This window comes from Dunckerocampus dactyliophorus, chromosome 14 (genome assembly GCF_027744805.1).
Source record: "Dunckerocampus dactyliophorus isolate RoL2022-P2 chromosome 14, RoL_Ddac_1.1, whole genome shotgun sequence".
In the NCBI taxonomy this organism is placed as follows: Eukaryota; Metazoa; Chordata; class Actinopteri; order Syngnathiformes; family Syngnathidae; genus Dunckerocampus; species Dunckerocampus dactyliophorus.
Genome location: NC_072832.1, coordinates 22,620,893 through 22,645,580, shown reverse-complemented (window position 1 = coordinate 22,645,580; position 24,688 = coordinate 22,620,893). Strand labels below are relative to the sequence as shown.

The window sequence follows — 24,688 nt, the reverse complement described above, 5'->3', positions numbered from 1 at the left end:
TAGTATTTTAAAGGAAAACTGCATTTTTTTTTTTTAATTTCATAATCTGCAATCCTTATGTGAGGCATAAACACACGTCTTTCTCTTTTCTGTGCTTTCTAAAGGTATACAAACAGCTAAAAAGAGGCAGCTAATTAATGCACACAATGGGACACACCTATTTCGCCTAGAAAGCCCGTTATTAAAACCCATCCAAAAACCTCCAACAAGATTTTATGGTTTTATATCAGTTACATTGATGATAACATGTAATTCTTGCAATATTTTGCCGTATTTTGGTCATTTTAAACATTAGTGGAACTTCCTTCTTAGGTGCATTGATTTCACATAGCAACATAGAAAGGAAGGCTACACCTAGCGTTAACTTTTCCAAACTCAAAAACAAAAGCATAGCGGCAGTGGGGGCAGCTCCGATATGTAGCGTTACCTTTCGCTAGTGGCCTGAGGCATTGTGAGTCTTGACTTCGACTTGCATTAGATCTGACTTTAGACTGGAGATTAAAGACTTGAGATTTACTTGAGACTTGCTTTCTCCGACCTCTAATAAGTGCATGCATTCAGCACAATCGGAGCAAACACTGACAACTGATACACAATTGTGGCGATGTGAGACTAGCGTTACAACGACGTTTGCCGTCACAAGTGACTCAGCGGTAACTATACCTCATTTTTGCCTCATTTCAGAGCAATAATAATTTTATAAATTTAGCACAGAAATGAGGCAATGATAGTTGTTTACTTTTTCGATCTGGCTACTATCGTCAAAGGTCAGCATCAGTACCACTATGACGCGGTACACAACCCTACCGACGTAAGTCTTATAAAAATGCCTACTTTTGATACTTTAAACCCTGTAAGAGGAGTGTACTGACTTTTTCCAGCGAGGACCACATAGTGAAAAATGAAAGGATGCAAGGGCCACTTGGATATTTTGTGAAGCAACAGACGTAGCTATGTTAAGAAGTTATACATATTTTGAAAAAACCTGCATCTCAGCTTTGTGATATACAGTTGTCCCTCGCAACATCGCGGTTGGAATATCGCTTTCAAAAATTCATAAATTAATAAATGATTGCGGTTTGTGGCTGAGTATTAGTACAAAAATATTGAAATACAAGTAATATGTAATATTCTGGCCACTCTGCGTCAGTCACGACACAAAACACAGAGTTTCCCCTAGGATTTTTTTAAGCTGTGGTGGTGGGCTGCATTGGAGGGCGGACTGCCGCCGCTGTGTCATGCGTCTACAATTTTTTTTTTTTAGGACAAATACCAATTTTTTATGACTTATTTATTGCTAAACTTATTGAAATTTTTTCAACAACTAGCAGAACATAAACTGAAAACACTGCGAAACTGTTCATTTAAATGGCACTTTATTTACAAAGCAGGCATCGTGTTTGAATACAACACTTATAAAAATACTAAGAGGTGAAGCAAATATTCTTTGGTGAAGTACTCAACATCAGCTGGTGAGCTACCTGTTGGAGACCCCTGTGATACCATCACTGTCTAAAGCTGACCACACTACGTGTTTCTGCTGCAATACTTTAACACACAACTAGTGTTTTGAAGACAAGCCGTAAGTATTATAATGATAACAAGAGAGCAAGATTGTTAAGTGACACAAAGCAAGTTGTGATGATGATCATAGCTCGTAGCTTGTCGTGGGACAAAAACGAGCTCGCTTGATGCCGGCAGCTAGGCATGTATCTATTATTCATTCTCCCGATAATAAGAAACAAAGTGAAAGTCAACACAAGACGTGTCGCGAATCTGGTCACATGTGCACAAGTGCCAGCAAGGCAGACAGGCAATTGCGATGCATGTTTATCAACATAAAGTACAGTGAAACATTTTTATAATATTTAAAATCGTTTTCAAATGAATTGGTTTGGTTTGGTTTAATTTTATTTGAACATGCATGAAGGTGCCCCAAGTTGCTCTAATGTTATTTTTATTCTTATCTTGTAAATTACTATAATATTCCCTCTTGCACACTCTCAAGATTGTTGTCAACTTACTTTTATAAGTCTCATACATTTTTCTGCTACTTTAGTTTGTTGTATGATGAATTTCCTGTATAATGTGTTCTTCTTACAATTGTGGTCATTATGTGCGTAAATAATAATCTATATACAGTCATGGAAAAAATGATTACACCACCGTTGTTTCTTTGATCCATTGATCCATTTATCCATCCATTGATCCATTGATCTGTTTATTGATCCATTTTAATGCCTGGTACAACTAAAGACATTTGTTTGGACAAATATAATGATGACAAAAATAGCTCATAAGAGTTTCATTTAAGAGTTGAGCAACTTCCATGGTTTTCTTGATGATAACCAAAATCACTTAAGTTCTTACATGAATAGCTACAGCATTGTACTGCCAAATAATGTAACCTTTATGAGCTATTTTTGTTGTCATTGTTATATTTGTCCAAACAAAGGTACCTTTAGTTTTATCAGGCATTAAAATGAACAAGAAACTGAAGAAACAAGGGTGGTCTAATCATTTTTTCCATGACTGTATGTATCGATATGATATATACAGTATATCCATTCATACAATATATTACTTGTTGTAATTCAAGATTCAAGATTCAAGAGTTTTATTGTCATATGCACAGTAAAACAGGCAGTTACACTATGCAATGAAATTCTTATTCTGTTCATTCTCCCAAGAAAAGAAAGAAAACACAAGAAAAAGAATAAGAACATAAGAAACATAAATACCAATAAATTAAGCAACAACAACAGAAGAAACCCTAATTTCCCTAATGTTTAAAAGAAACCCTAATTTTTAAGGTGTGGCGGCTTTTATTTTGTAGTGGCGCACTACCACGATCAAATGCGTGTAGCGGAAACCCTGAAACATTGATGAGACATGACTTTTCATTGCATTACAGTCACACTGCATGAGTCAGCCATGGTATGTCCGAGATGATAGAGAGAAAAGAAGTTCTCTTATTCCATGTGGAAATAGTAAGTTTTTGGTTTCTTACTTTGTCTTTCTTCCCCACTACGTTTGAAACTCGTTCTTAAGGTTTATGTAAATAAATTGGAGGCTTAGTAGTTAGCTCGCTAGCATGCTATGCATCCGTGGCCGTCTCTTGTGTCCTTGCAGTGATCCCGTAGCCTGCGCAATTGCAATGTGGCGTAAGCAAAGAATAACAGGAGTGTAAAGGTGACTATAGGGGTGTTATTTCATGTATACAGGGCTTTAATAATGGTAATAATGTATTTAGAAAGTCAGAAACAGATTTTCTATGCTCCAACTACAAAAATATTCAATTTATTAATATTAAGTCTCACTTTGAGGAAATTCACTTATTGTGGTCGGGTCTGGAACCAACTGACCAACGAGGGACGACTGTAGGTGAAAAAGACTATTATTAGAATGAAATTCACTCTTTGCTCTTTTTTTCCCCATTTTTGCTTTTGTGTTTTTTTCCATATATTTAAATTTTCTTCTTAAATATAAACTTTTGTTGTAATATTAGGACTTTATTCCCAAAATATTTTGACTTGATTCTCATAACTTTTTTCTCGTTTTCCAAAAATACCAACTTTATTTTGTTTGCTTCTCATAATAATTTGAGAAAAATAACCTACTTTTCTAAAATTAAAACTTTTTTCTCGACAGAATATGACTTTTTTCCCTTAATATTTAGTCTTTATTCTCATAAAATTACTGCTGTTTTTTCTTTTCTGTGGTCATACACCTCTAGCCTAGAGTTCTGCTGTTGTTATTATTATTATTATTATTATTATTATTATTATGCTAATATTAATGATTGAACGCTACCTGTTGGGAAAATTTACATTGCAATCTTGTTGCTTAATAGGAGAGTGGTTGTATGATAAATAAACCAATTTTCCAACCTTTTGCTAAGCATTTTCCTACAAAATGTATAACTTTGTGGAAATATGCTACCCTCCTATGCTCTTAAGAGTAGGACAAAAAGGGCAGAAAAACAATCAAGGCGTGTTAATGCTTTCTTGTGTCAGTTACAGCTGAACTGGAGGGGACAAGGAGCTGTCACAAGTCGTCCAACAGGTTTGACAATGACAGATACCTACAAACTACACACCAAGACAAACAATAAAATGAGTGGAGGAAGATAAATTCCTACTACGCGCTGCAGTCACAACCTCAGAGGGTATTTGCAACACAACAGCCTCATTACATTGAGAACAATCGTACATGAAAGTGGCCAACAATAAGTCCATTATGGTTCATGTGAAGAGCATTCCCTCACACTAACATACTAAACAATCAGTAAAAAGCACATCCACGATTGCCAATATGGACTTTATAGTCCAGTCCAGTGTTTTTAGCAGGGTGCTGAAAAGTTCATAGGCTGACTAAGAAGGAGCTCATTCATTTCTCCATCCTAAAATACCCCTCAGCTATAACCAATATTGCACCACACCCTTCACTTTCAGCCTTTTAAACATGCCACATGTTTTTCTCTTTAACATGCAGCCTGGCCCTTGTTAGGAAGACGCAGCCTGGACATTAATCACCTTAAAATAAAGTACATGCAAGAGGCAGCACAGCAACGGACTTTAACTGTACCCACACATCTGCAGGCCGAACCGCTGGAACCTGGCCCTGGGGGCGGGGGGTGGGTCTGGTTAGGGGGGTGGGGTGGGTACCCAACCAAAGTAGAATGCTGCCAATATTTCATGTCCTTAATGCTGAAGCTAATGTAAATGTAACGCACAGTGGTGATGACCGCAAGCAAACAGAGAAGCACACATTTTGGCCTTAATGGCTTAAACGTGTCAAAATAATCCAAAAGAATAAAACTTGATTGTCACTTTTACTGGAACAATGGAAATCAGTTCGACATCTCCTCATAATAGACAAAAATACAAGATCAAAAACAATCAGTGTTAATCCAGCAAAATCCTACATTTAGCAAACCAAAGCAAGGACGGGGATGATAGATCTACTTAAAACATTACTTCTGTGTTTCCAATATAAAGATGGTACACTTGTTAGGTCATCTTCGTTTCTCGTGGGGTATTACCTCAATAACAAGTAGGGGTGTCACAAGACGAGGCACATTTTAATATTACTTTTAAGAAAAGTACAAGTAAGAAAAGCAACACTCTTCTACTCTCTGTGTGTATGCTAGCGGCCCCACCTCCACCCATTGAGACAAAGCGACTGTATGACTGAGAAAAGGGCTCACTCCATTCAAGCCATTGTTCCCCGAAAAAAATGTGCCAATTTGCTGATGCAATGCACAGAGTGAACCCTCTTCCTGCCTGTTTGGAGGTGAGAGACGAGGACAACAGACATGCATGCACATGGCAATATATTGAGGCTGGCAAAATTATCAAGTTCATTTTCATTTATTATGTGATTAATTTATTTATTATCGGCCCAGGTCTAGCGGCCACGAGACGTTTTTTAAAACAGCTAAAAAGAGTCAGGTAATTTATGCACGTATTGGGACACACCTATGCCGCCTAAAAAGCCCGCTATTAACTCATTCAATCCCAGCCATTTTTCAAAAGATAACCCCTTCAGTACCGGCCACTTTAGACAATTTTGACTGCTCTTTCAAGGCACACAGAATATTATGTTCTGTGGCGATATAAACATGGAACCTACCAAATAAAAGATTTGACTCCCGTCTTTCACCCAAAAAAGAAAGTTTGTTTCTGCCTTTTTGCGTTCTTTAGTAATCAGCCGTAAAACATAGGTAAGTTTCAGGGAAAATATCAGTTACCGGCTAGAAAAGGGAGAAAAGCAGCTTTTTGTGAAAAGATACATTTCAAGCATACTTTGACACAAATATTTTTTGCTTTGTGACAGCTCAAATTTCTAAACAACTATACCAACATAAACAACATAAAAAAGGAGTTGTTTTACATCAAAATAACAATTTATTTACAAATGTAACACAATGAACATTTTACAATTGTCACATTTGGAACTGAACTATGTGTGTGCATGCGTGTGTGCATCATTTTAAGGATTAGCGGAACTTCCTTCTTGGGTGCATTGATTTCACATAGCAACATAAAAAGGTACACTACACCTAGCGTTAATTTGTCCAAAGTCAAAAACATAGCAGCAGTGGCGGCAACGCCAATATGTAACGTTACCTTTCGGTAGTGGTCTGAGAGGTTGTGAGCTCGGTGCTCTGAGTAGTGTGTGGTGAAGCTAGTCGCTAGCCAGTGTGGTGTGGTGCCACTACACCAGTAAGGTAGGTCTTTGGCGTAACAATGCTAATAATAATAATAATACTAACAATGCCGCTGTAGCATGGTTAATATGTAGGTCACATCATGTTAATGAAGCGTTGTTGCCGCTTTTTGGAGGGTTTTTTCAGAAGGCTGTATATGTGGAAAAGGTGCATCCCATTACGTGCATTGTTGGCTTCCTCTTTTTAGCTGTTTTTATATCTTTCAAACGCACAGAAATGAGAAAGGCATGTGTGTTTACATCTCACATAATGATTGTGGATGATGGGCAAAATTCCAAAAAACTTGCAGATTTCCTTCAAATCTGATTGGTTAAAGTGACAGTGCTGTTGTTAATCATGTTTAAGTGACATGGGCCAGCACTCCTGATTCTGAAGGCCCTGGGCAAAAATCTAACATACACACACGTTCATGTACTGGAAGAAGCGGAGCCAAGATACCCGCAACTAAATGAAGATACTGTAATAGACTGTTGAAAATAAATGAATACAATTTCACGAAACAGAATTGAACATCTGATAGCCATGACTGCACACTGCTGCATTTCTACAATATATTGTCCCTTGAGAAGATATACTATAATAAAAATGCTTTCTGATTATGACGGAATATGAGAGGTGTACACACTTTTGTGAGAGATACTGTGCACAATGTAGCTTCAGTATCTTTTTCCTCAGTTCAGCTGAAAGCACTTTCCACTTGTGAGCTTCACTTCCAATTCGCAAACACACTAAATGACGCTGCCAGCACTGAGTCGACGTGCCCGTAACTGCCAGCCCACCCAGTAGCGCCCCCTGGTGTGGGAATACCACTCCATTAGCTGTACACAAACGATGACGGGTGAACTGGAGATGAATGAAAATCTTCCTCCCTCCTTTAAAGGTGAGTGCGAGTTCATCAGTTTACGCAAACGCACTACCTTGACCCAGAGACACACAAAAGCACACACACACACACACTACACACACTCTGCAGGCAGGCCGCCCGCCTGGGGGCTTCATGCCTGCTCACAATGAGACAGGAAAAAGCCTCACTTAAGTTTGTGTTAAGTGTGCAACATGCTGAGTCAGCACGTGTGCACTTCAAACGCAACATACACAAGCGTGCAGATGAGGTGCGACAGGAAGGTGAAGGATGAAGCGTAAGGATCAAACTGTGTGCCATTTCTTGTAGGGGGCAAGGTGGGGGCGGTGTTTTCAGCCTGAGGAACCAAGTGGCACGACTTCAAAGCTTCTCCGAGGACTTAAGGCTTCCCAACAGACAGAGAGAAATAAAGTTACAGTCAGTACACATCTGCCCTTTCATTGTCTATAGATATGGCATATGGCTTTAATCATGGCTGCATGTGTCGCCATCACGCCATCGCTGCATGTCTTCAAACATGTTGCTGATACGATCCTATATGTAATTTTTATGCCAATATCGGCATTGCTAGTGACTAACCAAGCCGTGCGGCTATTGCACACATCTGCCTTACAGGCTAGTTTCAGTGTAATTGGCTTGGAGCAGGTTGAAATAAAAAGAAAAGAAAAGAAAAGAAAAGGTAACGCTAATCAGAGACAAGCCTGTGTAATGAAATGTGCAGGATCGCTCTGCCCAAATGTTGGCAGCGTCCCTGACACCTCACGAACAACGCACCACTCTCCCCCACTCGGTCCCACACGTGTTATGTAATGAAGGAGGTTGCGGATGCCTGCATCCATCAGCCCATTGAGAAAGCACCCACGTGCGGGGGAACCTGTGCTTTTATTTTGAAAGGAGATGACTGATGCTGCAAACTCTGAGCTTATCCACAGTCCTGTGGCCTTCATAGCACTTAACTAATGATGGAACATGACAACAGAAAACCTAAGATACCGTGTAACCCCTCTCTAAGTTATACTATTTGGATTTGATTCTAATTTGATGATACAGTAGTTAAAGGAAAACTGCACTTGTTTTGGAATTTTGCCCATCATCCACAATCCTTATGTGAAACATCACCAAACATGTCTTTCTCTTTTCTACGCATTCTAAAGAGAGAAAAAGAGCTACAAAACATGTAGCATGCTAGCATGTGGAGCTAACAATGCGCGTAATGGGACACACCTATTTCGACTATTAAGTCCTAAAAAACCCTCAAGAAATCACCAACAATGTTCTGTTTACATAACTGAGCTGTACTAGATGTAAACCAAGCTACAGCGACATTGGCGCCTTACGCCATTACCGAGAGGTAACATGCCCACTCCAAAACAATGCAATAGGACACCAATCTGTACTGACTGGGAAACGAGAACAAGCATATGAACAACTACAAATAGACAACCAAATGATGTGTAAGGTATTAGCCCACATTCCATGTTTTGTTTATGGACTACTGTATGTTGTGATATCATGTGCTATGTGCTATGTGTCACAATCAATATCGTGGTGACTTACTCCATGGACAGTTGTCTGTCTGGTCGAGCTGGTCTTTTCCAGTTTATTTTGGGTAGGTGGAAAAAGTTTCTATGCCTGCTGGGACTGTTAGCGCTAACAGTTCTTCGTTCGTTGTGATGCAATCTCTTGGAGCAATGTCCTCCTCGCCATGCACACAAAGCCTTTCCATCGATGGTTACACTGTATGCCACTCAGTGCAGCAGAAACACTCCATTTCTATCGGCATGCTCCACATTTACATCACCAATACCCCTTTTCCACTGTGCCTGGTTTGGAGCTTTTTCTGGAGCTGGTTCTCAGAGATTTGGTTTTCCATTGTCATGGTTCCACAATTAGTTCGCACTGAACCTGTCTTTTTTTCATTCAACTCTGGCTCCAAAGGCTTGCTGGGCCGAGTGAGTGAACCGTTTGCATAAAGAGATGCATAAAGATGATAAAGAGATGGCTGCTGTGTGTTTTGTTCAGTCTTTCGAACAAATAAATAAAACTTAAGAAATTAAAGAACTACAGAGACCAAAAGAACAACCTAGGCAGAAGCGGCAGTGGCCAGAGGAGAGTACTGCCTTATTTTGAGGAGCTCGACAAAGTGTTGGTCCACAGACAAGGACGTCGTGTCAGCTTGCTGGTTGGTTAAATACCACAATGCTGTACTTCTCCCAACGCCCCCAAAACCCTGGAGGCTGTCACAAAAGAAGACCCAGGTACAAGTCAGACCTGCCTGGACTCCCATAAATTGTATTCAATCTATCCATTTTCTACGCCGCTTATCCTAATTAGGGTATGGTGGGGCTATCCCAGCTGACTTTGGGTGAGAGGCAGGGCACATATAGACAAACAACCATTCACACTCACATTCATACCTATGGACAATTTAGAGCCGCCAATTAACCTAACATGCATGTTTTTGGAATGTGGGAGGAAACCGGAATAGATTAGAACCCAGGTCTTCTCCATCTCCTGACTGTGTGGCCAACATGCTAACCACTCTGCCACCGTGCAGTTGTATTTGTTTAATTTAATGTTCACAGCACAGTTTTGGGTGTAAATACTAGCCTGCTGTTAACGTTAGCATGCTAGCTTGCTATTGTCGAGTTTCATTGTAAACCTATAGTCATGTAAGAAGTAACATTTATTGTGCAGCTGTGTTTCTGGTTTAATGTTTTATCTTTCTGTCAGAAAACAACGGTGATGAGATGGATCATCCCCCCCTCGCAATGAGCCACTAGGGGTGGGGGAAATAATCGATTCTCAGATGCATCACGATGCAGACATTGACGATTATTAAACAATTCATAAATGTCAATAATTGATGCTGACGGAACAAAATAAATGGAACAAAAAGATGGAAAGCTGACGTGCCGCCCGGACAGTTTATGGCGGTGCACCTAAGTGTAAGACGCTACAGGAACGGCTGAGCATAAACTCCGACCCGCACCCGCTGGATTTAAAGCAAGCGTCTGGAAGCACTTTGGCTTTCACGTAGTTGAAGGTAAAAATGAGCTGGACAAGAGCCAGACAATATGCAAGCTTTGTCGTACAAGCTTAAAATATTTTGGGAACATGACAAATTTGAGAAACCGTATAGCACGTTTCCACCTGGACCAGGAGGAAAAACAGTCAGCTGAAGTTGCTGCCAACCAGAGAACCATCGAGCAGGTGATAACTAATTTTATAGCCAACTCGGAAAAGGCAAAGCGAATCACAAAGTCAATGGCAACTTTTATTGCAAAGGATTTGTGGCCGTATTCGTTTGTTGAGAAGCAAGGCTTTCGTGCTTTGTTGCGTACTTTGGAACCCAGATACGTGTCATCGCAACGTTATTTCACTGACACTGCAACTGTGAATTAGGGCAGCCTAGTTTTTTTGGTTATTCATAATATACTGACGTCTGCAAGCATTATTCTTGTACGAAAGCCATTGGTACAGAAATCTATATTTTGTATGAAAGCTGTTTTTGACTTTGCTATACAGCAAAAATATAATTTTGTCAGACATTCTATGCTCAGGATTTTAGTTTCAATTCAGAAGTCTTTATTATTCATTTGTGAATAATGGCAGATTTTTTATGTTGGTTACTCAGAATGTGCTGAAGTTTGTTAATTTTATGTATGCTGCTACTGGCGCACTTTACTTTTCCTGCTGGTTCTGTGCAATGGGAAATATGTTGGTATATGTAACCTTCCAATTATTAAAATTTAATGGAAGTAAATTAATCTTAAAATTTGAATTGTGGATCATTACAAATATGCTTTGTTTTAGTAGTACACAGGGAGTAGATATAAATTATATATAGAAACAAATTATGCATGAAAAAAGTTACAAACTATTGATCACAAAAAAAAATGAAACTGGTGTCGAGTCAGTTCGCAGGCAGCACGGTTCCACCCCGGACTCAAACTGACACTTGGCCCCCATCTGCTATGTTTCACTCACTCTGTTTGCGAGCTGAGCTTCTAAAACCTGCAGCTCATGCTCAAAAAGATAAGGTTCTGGATCTTCATTTGTCCAAAAGTAGTAGTTGTCGGCGGCTCTCACTAAGTCTGCCATGGTTAGTAGTAGCAAACAGACACGGGCGTGACACACAGCTGTTGTGGAAGTAGCGCTAGATGTGAAATCAGTGCGCCCAGGAAAGAAGTGTAAGAAGTGTGGTAATGTTTAACATGATCGAAATATGGCAAAATATGAGGAATATCAGGAATGTACCTGTTACTGCATGGTCACAGCATGTACATACAACCATAAAACCTTGTTGGAAGTTTTTTAGAGGGCTTTATAGTCGAAATAGGTGTGTCCCATGACATGCATTAGTAGCTCAGTCATGCTAACTGTTTTTCTCTCGTTAGAACGTACAGAAAAGGGAAGACAGGTATGCTCATGTTTTCCTTTAATATCTCCTTATACTTGCACGACATTTCGGAGTGTTAAAATTAACTATAACAGGACCCTAGGAAACCCGTTTTATTTTTTCCCAAAATCCGTTTTATTTTTTTCAAAAATCCGTTTTTTTTTACCTTTCAAACATATTTTACCAGCATGTGTCCTTTTTGGTTTGGTGAATAAAATGTTCATTAATTACATGAAAAATCCTTACATTTTGTGATGCCATACTTCATTGGCCAATTTTGCCCAGTCGACAAGATGTGGCAAACAGCACTCTTATTTTGAAGGCCAGAAGTGTTCTCTGTCTATTGATGCAAGACTAAACGCGCCTCTCCTCTTCTTTTCAGTCCGACCTTGCACGACATCAACATACATTGTAAAACGCTCGCTTACATTAAAGCGGTAAAACACAACACAGCCTGAGCATACACATATATAGACGCCGCATCGAGCGCTGAGCCGTACGTCAATGTAGCCGCAATATTGGATGTGTCAAGGCTGCGCTGTAAATGAATACAAGTAAATGTACTTTTTTATTAGCGCCTTTCTACAAAGAAGCGCCTTTCTATAAAGAAATTTAAATTACGGCCTCTCATTTATACATTCACACACATATACTGTATATATATATATGTATATATATATATATATATATATATATATATATATGTCTATGAGCCTGAGTCGCACATACACAGCTGCACGAGCATGCTCTGCTAAGCTAACCCAGCTAGGTTCCATTCATGCTCCGTAAGAGGAGTTTTTCCGACAAGTTTCGCCCGTGTCAGGTTACCATTTCAACATGTTTAGTTTGGGAGGTGGCAGGTTAGTGTTTGTCATAAGATTCTGCCACGAATGAGCGGTCCACCAGGGAAATACTTCCCCACGCAAACGTTCCTTATTCTCATGATGTCATCATTTCATTCACATTCTGTCACTTTCCGCAAGAGTCCGCGTTTAACAGTCAATTCTGTTTTTCTTAACCAATTTCCATCCATCCATCCATTTTCTATACCGCTTCTCCTCTTTTTTTAGGGTCGCGGGCATGCTGGAGCCTATCCCAGCTGACTTCAGGCGACAGGCGGGGTACACCCTGGACTGGTTGCAATTTCACGATTCAGTTGAGGAAATCATAGTAAAAAATGTTTGATACCAGAGCATATTTTATTGGTATGTCCTTATTAGAAATGATTTCTAATAATAACATTATTATTAATGATAATTTTGAAAAAGTTATTGAAGCCAAAGTATACTTGAAATCTGGCTTTTTTTTTATTTGGCTTTTTTAAATGTTAAATTACTGAAATATTTCTGGGAAGGCTCTATCATGAGTTGAACTAGCTTGTACTGTTCAGTAATACTATTATTTATAATATAATATAATATAATTTAAAACAATTTAAGTAAAAAAGCCTTACATAAAATATACTTTAATTTGGTTAATTTGGCTTTATTTTTAACTTGATAACATATTCCTGTTAAGGACCTTCAAAGGTTCAATATTATTATTTGTAACAATTATTATTATATATTATTATTATATATTATATATTATTATTATATATTATTATTAATAATAATAATTTTAAATAATTGACTTAAATCAAAAAGTCTTACATTAAATCTACTTAAATTTGGTCAATTTGGCTTTTTTTTTTTACTTTTTTTTTTTTTTTTACTGTCCAATAATATAATAATAATAATAATAATTTCGAAAAGTGATTTAAATCAAAATGTTGAAGTTAAACTTGTTTGTACTGTCCATTAATATACAATAACAATAACAATAACAATAACAATAACAATAACAATAACAATAACAATAATAATAACAATAATAATAATAACAGTAATAGTAATAGTAATAGTAATAGTAATAATAATAATGGATTAAATAATAAAGGATTTTTAAAGAGAGAATTATTTGTGGGAAGGCCCTGTGAAGGGTTAAACTTGTTTGCACTGTCCAGAGATGAAGAAACTAAACATTGTGGCATACATATTCCTATTGAGACTCCATTTGTGATAAAGCAGCTTGCACCACCATCAGCATGGAAGTATGGAACATATGGAAGTATTGTTTTGTTGATGAGTGTTTTAGGACTATTTTAAGCAGTGCAGCGCTGAGTTGTTTGAGCTAGATAATTGTTTAACCTCATTAACTGGATGCAGGTTAGTGAGTTCAAAGTCTTAAACCGTGGTGGCGCATGTCTTCTGGTTATCTCCGCTGAGCCTCATTATGACCCCGAGAATACTCCATCAGAGTAGGCAGACGGGTCAAGGGTCAGCTCAGACAATGAGGTCACCATGGCAACCCTCTGAAGACCTCCACTGCTATGTGTGTGTGTGTGTGTGTGTAAAGAGAGGGGGAAGTGGCCTAACAGCAGCGTCTGCTTGGAAAAAAATCACTCTTGCTTTACATTAAGAATGGTCCCATTTGCAAACAGCGGGGTGTGGGTGGGGGGAAGGGGTAAAACATGAGGGTCTGAAGTTCAACCTGCAGCCGTGTAAAAATAATACATTTACAGTACATGTGCAGCTTTAATGTTGTTTAATAACGCCAAACAGTCACTGCAGGCTGCCAAACACACTCTCTCCGTTTCTCTCTGGGGGATCAGAAAGTGTTTTCATGATACACGTGTTATCTCAGCTGGGGTACTACCCCGGCTAATGCACCGCAGCAGGAAAAGTGGGCTTGGACCAAGTGTGAGAGATAAATTAGCTTGCTGGCTGCCTGGCAGGACACTAGCAGGTATATTTACACAAATGATATTTCTCGCCTGTTTGAAGGCGAGAGACGAAGAAAACAGACACGCCGGCACATGGCAACATATTGAGGCCAACAAAATTATCAAGTTCATTTTCATTTATTGTTTGATGAATGAATTTATTTATTATCGTCCCAGGCCTGGTGCCCACTAAACAGTTCTTTCAGAACGAGAAATTTTGTCACGTTTTAAACTTGTGAGATCTTGTGACAGGAGATCTTGTGACACTCCTAGTAGCTAAACTTTGCCAAATCGCTATCCTTAGCTGAAAATAAACATAACTAATGTGCGTGCGTGTGTGTTATGTAGAGAGTAATGGGAAATAATGCTTGCAGTATGTTGGAAAGTTTGCGTCTCTGCTTGGGATGCTCCGATAGTACCGGCTGATTTCCATAAAAAACACGTCATCGGCATATGCCGATAAATGCCTTTCAAAGCCAGTCACAAAAAACGATTGCTGTGCAGCGGCAACATTACAATTCATGTCATGACAATGCAGACATGACATGAATGTGCATGCGTGCTGTGTCGCATAGGGTTGACAACACCAGTATTGAGCTGAGAATTAAAACTTGTCTGTAAAACGTCAATGGCTTCAGTTTGACAGCTTGACACAGGCTACGCCAATCCATGCCAGTGGGTTTGATCACTCCCTCGTCAAACCTATTGGTGTTCGACTTCTCTTGCATCTTTCTATACACGCTTTGCCTGGCTGTCCGCAGCGAACTAGCTATCCGCCTAGCTTCTCGTCTTCAGATTTTAAATGTGACTTTTCACCACAGTGACATTTTGTTTTTAAAACAAACAAGCAATGCGGTTAGTTTGGAGCTCGTTTTTCTCCCATGGAGAAGTGGATATTACGTCCATGGATGGATGGATGGATGGATGGATGGATGGATGGGTACGTACTAACTTGGTCATTATACTACATGTCTTGCCCTCCAAACACTATTTGTGTCATGTTTAATGAACATTACCTATTTGCCGGGGGCCCTGGACAATAGCACTCATCATAAATTAATTGAAAAATGTACAGTTAACCCATGTGATCGGTATCGGCTGATCTTTCTCATGGATCATCAGCATTAGAATCGGCAGCATAAAACCCTGATTGGAGCATCCCTTTTCTGTGCTTTTTTCTCACTGATCACGGCTGCCAAATATCCCGGAATGGAGCCAAAGAAAGCTGCAAGTGCCAGCATTCGATAAAGAAGGTGAGAAACACTACTGGATTCAAGAAAGAACAGTAATAAAGGTGGTGTCCGTGTTGATCTCGCTACCACATTGTGCCTTTGGGAACAGTTACGTCTTCAATGAAGGTAAAAGTAACCTTAAATGCTCACGTATCCCTTTCACTCATCATTTCTATACATTTACAATTGCTTCATGCATGTAAAACTATAAAAATGTATCTTGGGACATCAACTTGATAATTTTGCCAGACTCAATATATTGCCATGTGTCTGTTTTCCTCATCTCCCACCTCCAAACAGGCAGGAAGAGGGTTCATCTGTGCATTGCTTTAAGCACCTTGGTGCGTTCGTTCCATAGAACAATGACATGAACGAAGTGAGCCCTCTTGTCAGTCATACAGTCTCTTTGTCTCGGTGGTTGGAGGTGGGGCCGCTAGCATACACAGAGTGCAGAAGACTGTCGGCTTGTGAGAAGCAATGCAAGGTCACGGAGTAGAAATTTAATTTGTACATTGCAATATATTGTCAGATATTTTTTATATTTTTTCATTCTACTTTTCTTAAAAGTGATGTCAAAATCTCGTCTCGTAGACCCAATCTCGTGTATCGTATCGAGTCTCATGACACCCCTAATAACTGTACAGTCAAAAAGGTTTGACTCTAGAACAGACTAAATCTAATAGAGAAAAAATGTTAATTTTATTGGTATATCCTTATTAGAAAAAAATATATTATTTGTAATAATAACAATATTATTAATAATAATACTTAAGTTATATATGTTATTTAAGATGGCTTTTTTATTTAAATTACTGAAAATTTTCTGGGAAGGCCCTATACAGAGTTAAACTTGCTTGTACTGTCCAGTAATATTAGTATTTATAACAATAATAAGAAGAATTCAGAAAAAAAAGATTTAAGTTATAAAGTCTTACATACAGTTTACTTAAGCAAACCGAGGCAAAATTTTGGCATACAGTTCTGAAAAACAAGCTAACCAGAGTTCCACTGTACTATTCTCCATTCACTGGTAGACTCAGAACATAAAAGGGAATCTACTGTAGTGTCTGACACTTGGTGATATACAGTATCTTGCAGATGTTTCCATTTAAAGACATGTATAATTTAAAAAATGCAACATGCACTTGATGTAGTGACTTATTGGTCTGTAGGGATGTGTACTTCAGTTCAAGTGATCCAGTTCTGGCTGACTTGAGCAGTCGAAATGTTTTCAAAATAGGTCATTTCCCCTTTGGTTTGAAGCAGATGATGGCCATGTGTATCATTTAGCACCTGAAGGGAAAATTAGTGATATCAACTCTCTGTGTTGCTTATCCATCAATAAAAGTGTTAGCAGGTTAGGGCTGTTTTGTTGAAATGTAGAAAAGAAAGGTGCCTTCAGGGCAAAGTTCCAACCTCATCTTGACGGCCCAATATAAGACGAGGCCATGAGGGAGCCATCAAGTTTGAGTGAAAGCAGACATTTTTCAAAATAGGAAACCTCCAACTCTTGCCTCTAGCAGGGACCGACTGCTTTCGTTAGCGAAATTGTTCCCAGCATATTTTGGGCTCACCAGGCGTGGAATCAGCGAGCTACTTTATGTGACCAAAACAAACCACAGCAGGCGTCATCGCTCGCTGTGTGGAAAACAGGAACAGCTATCGACATGCCACTACACGAGACGCTCCGCTTGGCCTCTGCCCTTTTTCACAATCCTGCGGAGGAGACGTTTGGAGGAAGGGTGTGTGAGCTTGATCAGCAAGACTGGCCAGTGACAATATCAACATATTGCTCTATAATTACACACATTCAACTTGTTGAATGAAAATACCAAAGTATGGTGGTACCTTGACTTGCGAGTGTGCTAAATCACAAGTTTTTGGAGATACGAGCCATCTCTTGAACGATTTTTTGCTTGGAGTTGCTATGAAATCCATTCTATCTTTTTCCAAATTCAATTTTTCCTTGTTGCGCTGTTAAAACATTTTTAGAATTCCATTTTTTACATTTTACACATAGAGTTCAGAGCGTGTGCTTCTTGGGTTAGTGAATAAAATGTCCACTAATTAAATACAAAGATTCTTACATTTATTGAGACAATAAATCAGTGGACAATTTTTCCCAGTAACTCACAAATGGCTGCAGCAATGGGATGTCATCCTCTGCACAAATTGCTACAAACTCTTCAACAAACTGTAATGTCCGTGCTTGTGATTAAAAATCTAGTCACTGATGCAATTCCAATTGCATTATTGTTGTAAGATATTTTTTATGACACCCTTATTTATACAATTAGACGACACGTGGCAAACAGCACTCTTATTTTGAAGGCCAGAAGTGCGTTGTGTGTGCAAGAATAAACGTGTCTCTTGTCTTCTTTCACTCAGAACTTGCACGTCATCAGCGGGCATTGTAAAACGCTCTTTACATTAAAGCAGTAAAACACAACACGGACAAAATATACTCATCCAGCCTGAGTCACACGCACACAGCCGCACTAGCATGCTCTGCTAAACTAAGCAGCGCTAGCTTCCATTCACGCTCCGTAAGAGTAGTTTCTGCCAACTTTGGCCAGTGTTTCAGTTTTAACGCGTTAAGTTCGAGGGGGTGGGGGGGGGGGAGGGTTTAGTGTCTTTGATGAGATTCCGCCACGATTGAGCGGTCCGCCAGGGAAATACTTCCCCACACAAACGTTCCTTCTGCATTTAATTCACATTATGTAATATTTCTGCAAGATTCCACGTTTAACAGTAAACTAGAACAGCTCAAACTAGAGCTGTCCTAGTCTGACTGGTGTGTGTCCCACCTACTCTTTCAGCACGAACTGATGAAGCCTGCTCGGATGAGAGGCGAAACGTCTTCTACAACAACCTGAACAGTCCGGTTGTGATCGATTGAATGCCCTGAGCATAGGGCCCTAGATTATAAGTCAGCTTCAGATACCTCTCCTCCACTAGTTGGCGTAGCAAACACCAAATTGTCCGCCCAGCATCCAGTATCTTGTGTTGTGTTTTCTGTATTATGCAAAACTTGATTTTTCCAGCCATGGGTCCAAAGAAAGTGAGCGTACAGTGCTCAGAAAAAGAATTGGATGATGTGCACTGAAATTATTGAAAAAACATGACGAAGGTGTGCGTGTCGACGAGCGAAGTACTTCTATGATCTGGTAAGTCGATAAAGGATATCACGCCAGCCAAGGGTGTTCTAATTATTTCAAAACAGCATCTATCCATGAAAAGCTGGAGAAGCTTTTGGGAAGCAAAATAAATGTCTATATTTGTCACAATTCAAAGTTAAACTTTGTAAAAATTTTGTTCAATTTGAATCAAACTGATTCTGATGAATGGCTTTCAAAATATTTATATTTATATAATATATTGTTAACAAAGGTTTTATGATGACAACTGTGACTATGGAACAGATTATTTCATTGTTCTTGTTTTTATTTTTATTTGATGATTATTTTGATGATGGCTATTATTTAATAATTGTTTTACATTTTGGATTTTTTTATTTGTATGATTTTATTAAAATTATTTAGAAAACATTTTTTACATTATTTCTATTTTCTATGGAAAAATGTGTTTCTAAACACACAAAGGAGGAAGGGTGTTCAACCTTTGAGGTACATGTACAGTATATATTTTTATGTATATGTATAGGTGAGCGCCAATGTCAGCTAGGAGCAATGGAGGAAGCAGTCAGCTCTGAATGGGAGGGCATCTGCAAGTGTGTGCGTGTGCACGTGAGTATATAAACAAACAGCAAACGAGCCACACTGACCCACATTTTGGGACGTTCCTAATAATTTGTTTGCCTCCTTGTCCCTTCCCATTCTCAGCCATGGTGCACAAAGGTCTGCACTAAGTGATCCTGCAGGTGTTATATAACAATCATTCCTAATCTGCCTCTGCTGACGCCAAGGGCTCCGTCAATACACACACACACACACACACACACACAGAGCCACACAGACCCTCGCTCGCCGTTGTTGGAGCTGAGCCCTCCCCCCCAGCCACATGGACACCATTGAGCGATGCACATGGCTACTAACAATGATAGAGGACATTTCTGCTGGTCACAAATCAGCACGCGTCATATTAAAGATAAACACAATGTGCTTGGCCTCTATGGTGGGGGAATATTCCCAAAACAAGTTACATGCATAATGCAATGCTTGGCCTATTAGTTGTATTAGCAAACAGCTGCTGTGTGACACACGCCGAACACAAAGCCACATTAGGATTGGGTTGTGTGTCGTGGATGCTAATGCAATGTATGCCTTTCTTTCTGTTGCCTTTCAAAATACATTGGTCATTAAAAACAAAAAAAAATAGTGTGAGCAGGAAAGGCAGCAAAAGAAGCTCCAACATGCAGAGATAAGAATGTTTCTGGTTCTAACAGAGAGTGAAATCAGTAGTATGTAATTCTCATAATGTTGAAGTGACTCTCATGCTTCTGGAGCACAAAGAAGAGGACCTAATTCAGACATAGTTTCTGGCAAGTAACAGAGGCCTCACTTGTGCTGAAATCTGAACTCTCCAAAAGCGGGGCCAAAATAATCATATTAATCAGTAGTATGTATGTAATTCTGGTAAAGTTACCGTGCACTTGATGCAGCTGTTGTTTTAAACCATTCTGGCTCATTTCCAAGAGTATCTTGGCACAAAAATACAAGATTTTGGCCTGTAAAATCCAGCTCCTGGATGATGCTAATGGTAAAGATGATCATACATACAATGTTTGCAGTATAAAATAAGGGACATGTTCTAGAAAAATAAGGCAAAACGAGATGAAACAAGAAATTGCGTGTGAATGCTGAAGCTGAGCTGAAATGCAGAAACATCCTAGAAATGTGATGAAACGTATTCACCAACTGAGGATCGAACCATAAAGATGGTTGTTGAAATGGATAAATATTAGATAAATCAACAGGTACAGTTGATCAAATACAAATTTGTTCGAGTTGTTCTTACTTCCAGGTGTGAAAATACAACAGTTAAATCTAATTCTGAAAAAAAAAGATCTAAAAACGTTAGCACTTATCGGTACCAAATTGGTCTGGAGAAGCAGAAAGTTAGCGGTATTGGTTTGAAAAAAAAAAATGTGCATCTCTACTAAATATGTTGAACGATTACACACGAACTGAGGATCGAAACAGCAACCATTGGGTTGGGAGACAATCAATTTAACACCTGAGCCATATCACCCTGTACACCTTATAGGGGGCACCATATAATTAGTCTATTCATTTTCAGCAGACTAAAAATGGTGGAATTAGAAACATTGGAAAGTAAAAATGGAGACTGAATGTTGAAATGTGTATATGCAAGTTGAATGATTACAGTGGGATCAAACCAACAACATCAGGTTGGGAAACACCACTCTATCTCCTGAGTCATATCAATATGTGGAGTAAGCAGATTGTTTCAGTAATGAAAAATGTGAAATAGTTAAAATACAGGAAACTATTAAAACGGGAGGGCGCCGGGTAGTTTCTGGTGAAAACTGGAGGGTTAACAGTTGGCAGTACAGAGATAGACATGTTTCTGGCTAGTCGCCTGTACAGAAAGCTCAAGTAGACCAAAAATAATGGTATTAATCAGTAGTATGTATGTAATTGTACTTGAAAGCATTCTCGCATCTTTCCAAACTTAATTTGGCTGAAAGATACCAGGATTAGTACTCTTCTACACTCACACACACTAACACATCGCATTACTCCAACCACGTGCTGCTGGTCATGAAAAAAAGGCGTCATCCTCCACACACAAGGCGCTCCAGTTACACACTCATAGCACACTCCGCCCCCTCTACCAACCAACGTTTGACAGGAAGGTGGCGCCACATTTCAAGCTAAGCTTGGAAATTCTCACGGTAACATTACTGGAGTTGTTGTTGCGGAACAGAAAATTTCAAAGTCTAAAAGTCTAACCTGTGCAGCAGGGAGCGCAAGCGGGCTTGACGTCCGTCTCCTCTTCAGTTCCACACACTTCCTCATCTTACAGATCTGGTGGCCGGTCCTGCGGTTGAGGCAGCAGCTGCACCGGCCGCAGCTGATCTTCCTCAGGCACGGCTCGCACCTCCCGCACCTGCTACGCTTTCTCCGGTCTTTCCGTTGTTCCTTGATCCGGGAGGGAAGGCGCCCGCCCTCGGCCCCCCAGGGTCCCGGCGGAACTGAGGAATCTCCGTAGGATTCGGATTCTGTGTCAAAGGAGAAGGAAGAGCGTGTGCTCTCTGAGCTGTAGGACAACACTGAGCTGCCGTCCAGAGTGGGGGTTGAGATCTTTGGCGGTGGTTCCAGCTCACGGACTGGGTCACACTCAGATATGCTTGATGATGGCAAAGAGGTCTCCGCCTCTAATGGTTCTGGAGAAGGCTGCCCGTCTTTGGTGTGCGTCTGCAGTTCCCAGAAACTCCTCGCTTTGAGGGACCCACTGCAGATAATAACCGGTGTACTTCGCACTTGATTGGTCGACTTGGAGGTCTCTGGGACAGCAGAGGGTCCTGGGACTGGAGGCTTAGCACCATGAACGGTAGTTTGCATGTCTGTCTCATCCTGAAGGTCCACTGAGGTGGATGGGGCTTTGGTGGAATTTGAGGTAGCTGTGTTTGGGACAGTTAGCACCGTATCTACTGACTGCTCCTGTGGACCTTCAGTGGAGTGTTGTTTTTCCAAAGGTTGAGAGGCTGGGGCGCTTAGGTGGGACGCAGTGGAATCGGTGAGCACATGACCATGTTCATTAGCCAGCACCTCAACCACGTCCGCCATTACTTGCTCAGCTTCATCAGATCTTGGAGGTGTTTTCTCTGCAATTCTCTCTGGGTGTACTTCCTCCTGTTTTTCAGATGTGTCAGGCCTATTCTCTCCCAAGTCCAAATCATCATCTTTGACATGGTTGTATTCCTGTTCCAGTCTTTGCAAAGCAGGAGAGTGGACCCTAGTAGCACCTAGCTGATCGAGGTTATCTTTGCTTGGTTCCAGTTGAAGGTTAGCACTCGTAGTCCTAGGCTCACCTTCTTCACCTTCAATGCTTGTCTGGTGGTCTTGCTCGGCTATGTCGCTGTCACAGCCGCACGGCACGCAGTCCTCCACAGTGTCATTATGTGGCGGAGAGTCCGCTTTAAGGGGGCTGCCTTCTTTAGCACCTTTATTAGCAGGCACCTGAAAATCAGTTTTCAGAGAAACGGGTAGAAGCTCTTCCACATTGCAGGGGTCTGATTTCCGGACATCAGTAGCTGTTTCGTCTGTGCGTGTGTTCTGTTGGTTTCTGCGATGCAAGGTGTCTCCTCTTCCGAGAACCCCCCTGGTCTTTTTTGCACCTCTGCACGATTTGGGAGGCAAGCAGGAACCAGCTGATACCCGCACACCTCGTGGGGACTTCCTCCGCCATAGGGGGTCCTCTAATTCACCATAGTGGTCAGGCACATTGCTCAAGCGCCTAAGCCTCACAGATCCTGTTACACCGAGGACATGGTTAACCCTAGAAGGGGACACACTTCCCTCACCTAAAACCCGACTACCCGCTCTTCCCCGAGGACTTCGGCCTGACTGAGCCTTGGAGGTCGACCGGGTTTGGAGCCGCTCTGAAGCTCTTCCTCCGGCCTTAATTGAGTTGCTGGTTTGCCGTTTGGTGGTTGCGGCTTTCTGGCCAGTCTTTCTCCTGGTGGATTTGGTGGTGGTGGCAGGCATGGCTGAGGGTATAGAGGCGGGAATTTGTGACAGCCAGCATGGGAGCCAGGGTTTGGTGTCGAACTTGGTGCACAATTAATCCTGCAAATCTACTGTTTTTTTACTCTTGACCTGTCCACTTGGGTGTAGCAGTTGGCAGGGCATGACCTATAAATAGAAAATTTAAAAAAGTAAAATGAAACCTGTACGTTTAATTCCTGTGTAATAAACATCAATTAACAACCTGAAGCGGTTTTAAACCAAACATTTTTTGTCTGAAATGACAATCTAGCCACGCCTGACTCATGTTCTGGAACAAGCACTAGACACAATGAGTGTGGACTAGAGGAGCAAAAGAAGTTGTTCTAAAAACAAATACTACCGCTTCCTCCTTGGCGTGAACGGTTTAAAGGGCAAACCGAGTGAGCTGAGAGCCGTCTCTCCGTAGGAAGAAGGAGGTTATCGCCGCCTCTGTCGCCCTTTAGTCATATTTTTGCACTTGCCCGCCCGCCTTTTTAAAGCACCGGCTCAGGACATTTAAAAAAACAAACATCCACACGCTCGAGAAGCGCACTCTCACACGGTTTAGCGCGCTCGTATGTGCGTTTATTTTACACGTTGGAGGCAGAAATGCTTGACATACCAGAGAGAACTGCTAATAATACTCCTCTCCAGCGAGACAGCCAGTATGCGTTTCCCTCCTCGGCAAATTTAGACCGCTGCTGGCAAGTTGGCTCCCACACGGACATGACAAGCGCACTGGGGGCCACGTCGCTCGGTTCTTTCTCCACCGCGCACCGCCTCTCGCCCTGGCGCGGCACAAACAACAGCAGAGAAAACACGTCAATCCCTCTTCTTCTGTCAAGCCAGCCAGGGTAGCCCCGCTCACCTCGCTCACGCTCCCCTCCGCCAGACGCAACCTTCGGGCTCGGCCGGCAGAGAGCTTGTCGTCGTCGTCTAGCTGGGTGGAGGCGAGAAAAGCAGGCACGGATTGCTGCTGTGGCTGGATCCTGGACCGCCATATTAAACTCAAGGTGTGCGCGTGACTCCCGCCTTTCTCATGAAAATAATCACTTTTCTCCAAGTCTTTGTTTTTACAACTTTTTGAGATTTGTAATATCATGCCTGGAATATATAATGTATCTAATCAGATACAGCATTAAAAATCTTTCATTTGATACTCATTCGATACTCACTTCCCTAAAATCAATAATAGTGGTGCTGTAGCCACCTCTGTCTCCTAAACGCATTTTTTCAACCAAAAAATATAAAAACATCGTTTTCATTAGCGTATTTTGTTGTTGTAACAGGTAAAATTAAAAAGACTAAAAACTTGTGTTACTTTTTCGGCATGACAGAAAATAATTGAGAACCACTGCTTTAGTGTAAGAGGGGGCAAAATGGCTCTTTTGACAGTAAAGGTTGCTGACCACTGGGCTAGCGTATGTTACCATGAGTGACTTCAAAGAACAGATTGGACAAAAAATGTCAGTAAAGTAAGGTAAATTTCTCCAATGGCGTTT

General features: G+C 40.6%; 1 protein-coding gene across 2 annotated transcripts in view; it reads right to left on the bottom strand.

The window, feature by feature from the left end:
* Positions 1–24,116, bottom strand: part of tet1 (tet methylcytosine dioxygenase 1) — a 55,146-nt gene extending 31,030 nt beyond the window's left edge. For both annotated transcript variants that reach the window (XM_054798005.1, XM_054798003.1), the window contains exons 1-2: positions 23,809–24,116; positions 21,429–23,333 (exon numbers count right to left, since the gene is read on the bottom strand). In XM_054798005.1, the coding sequence (XP_054653980.1) occupies positions 21,429–23,186 (1,758 nt within the window). In that variant the 5' untranslated portion in view covers positions 23,187–23,333; positions 23,809–24,116. The remainder of the gene's footprint in view (positions 1–21,428; positions 23,334–23,808) is intronic.
* Between the last annotated feature and the right edge of the window lie 572 nt (positions 24,117–24,688).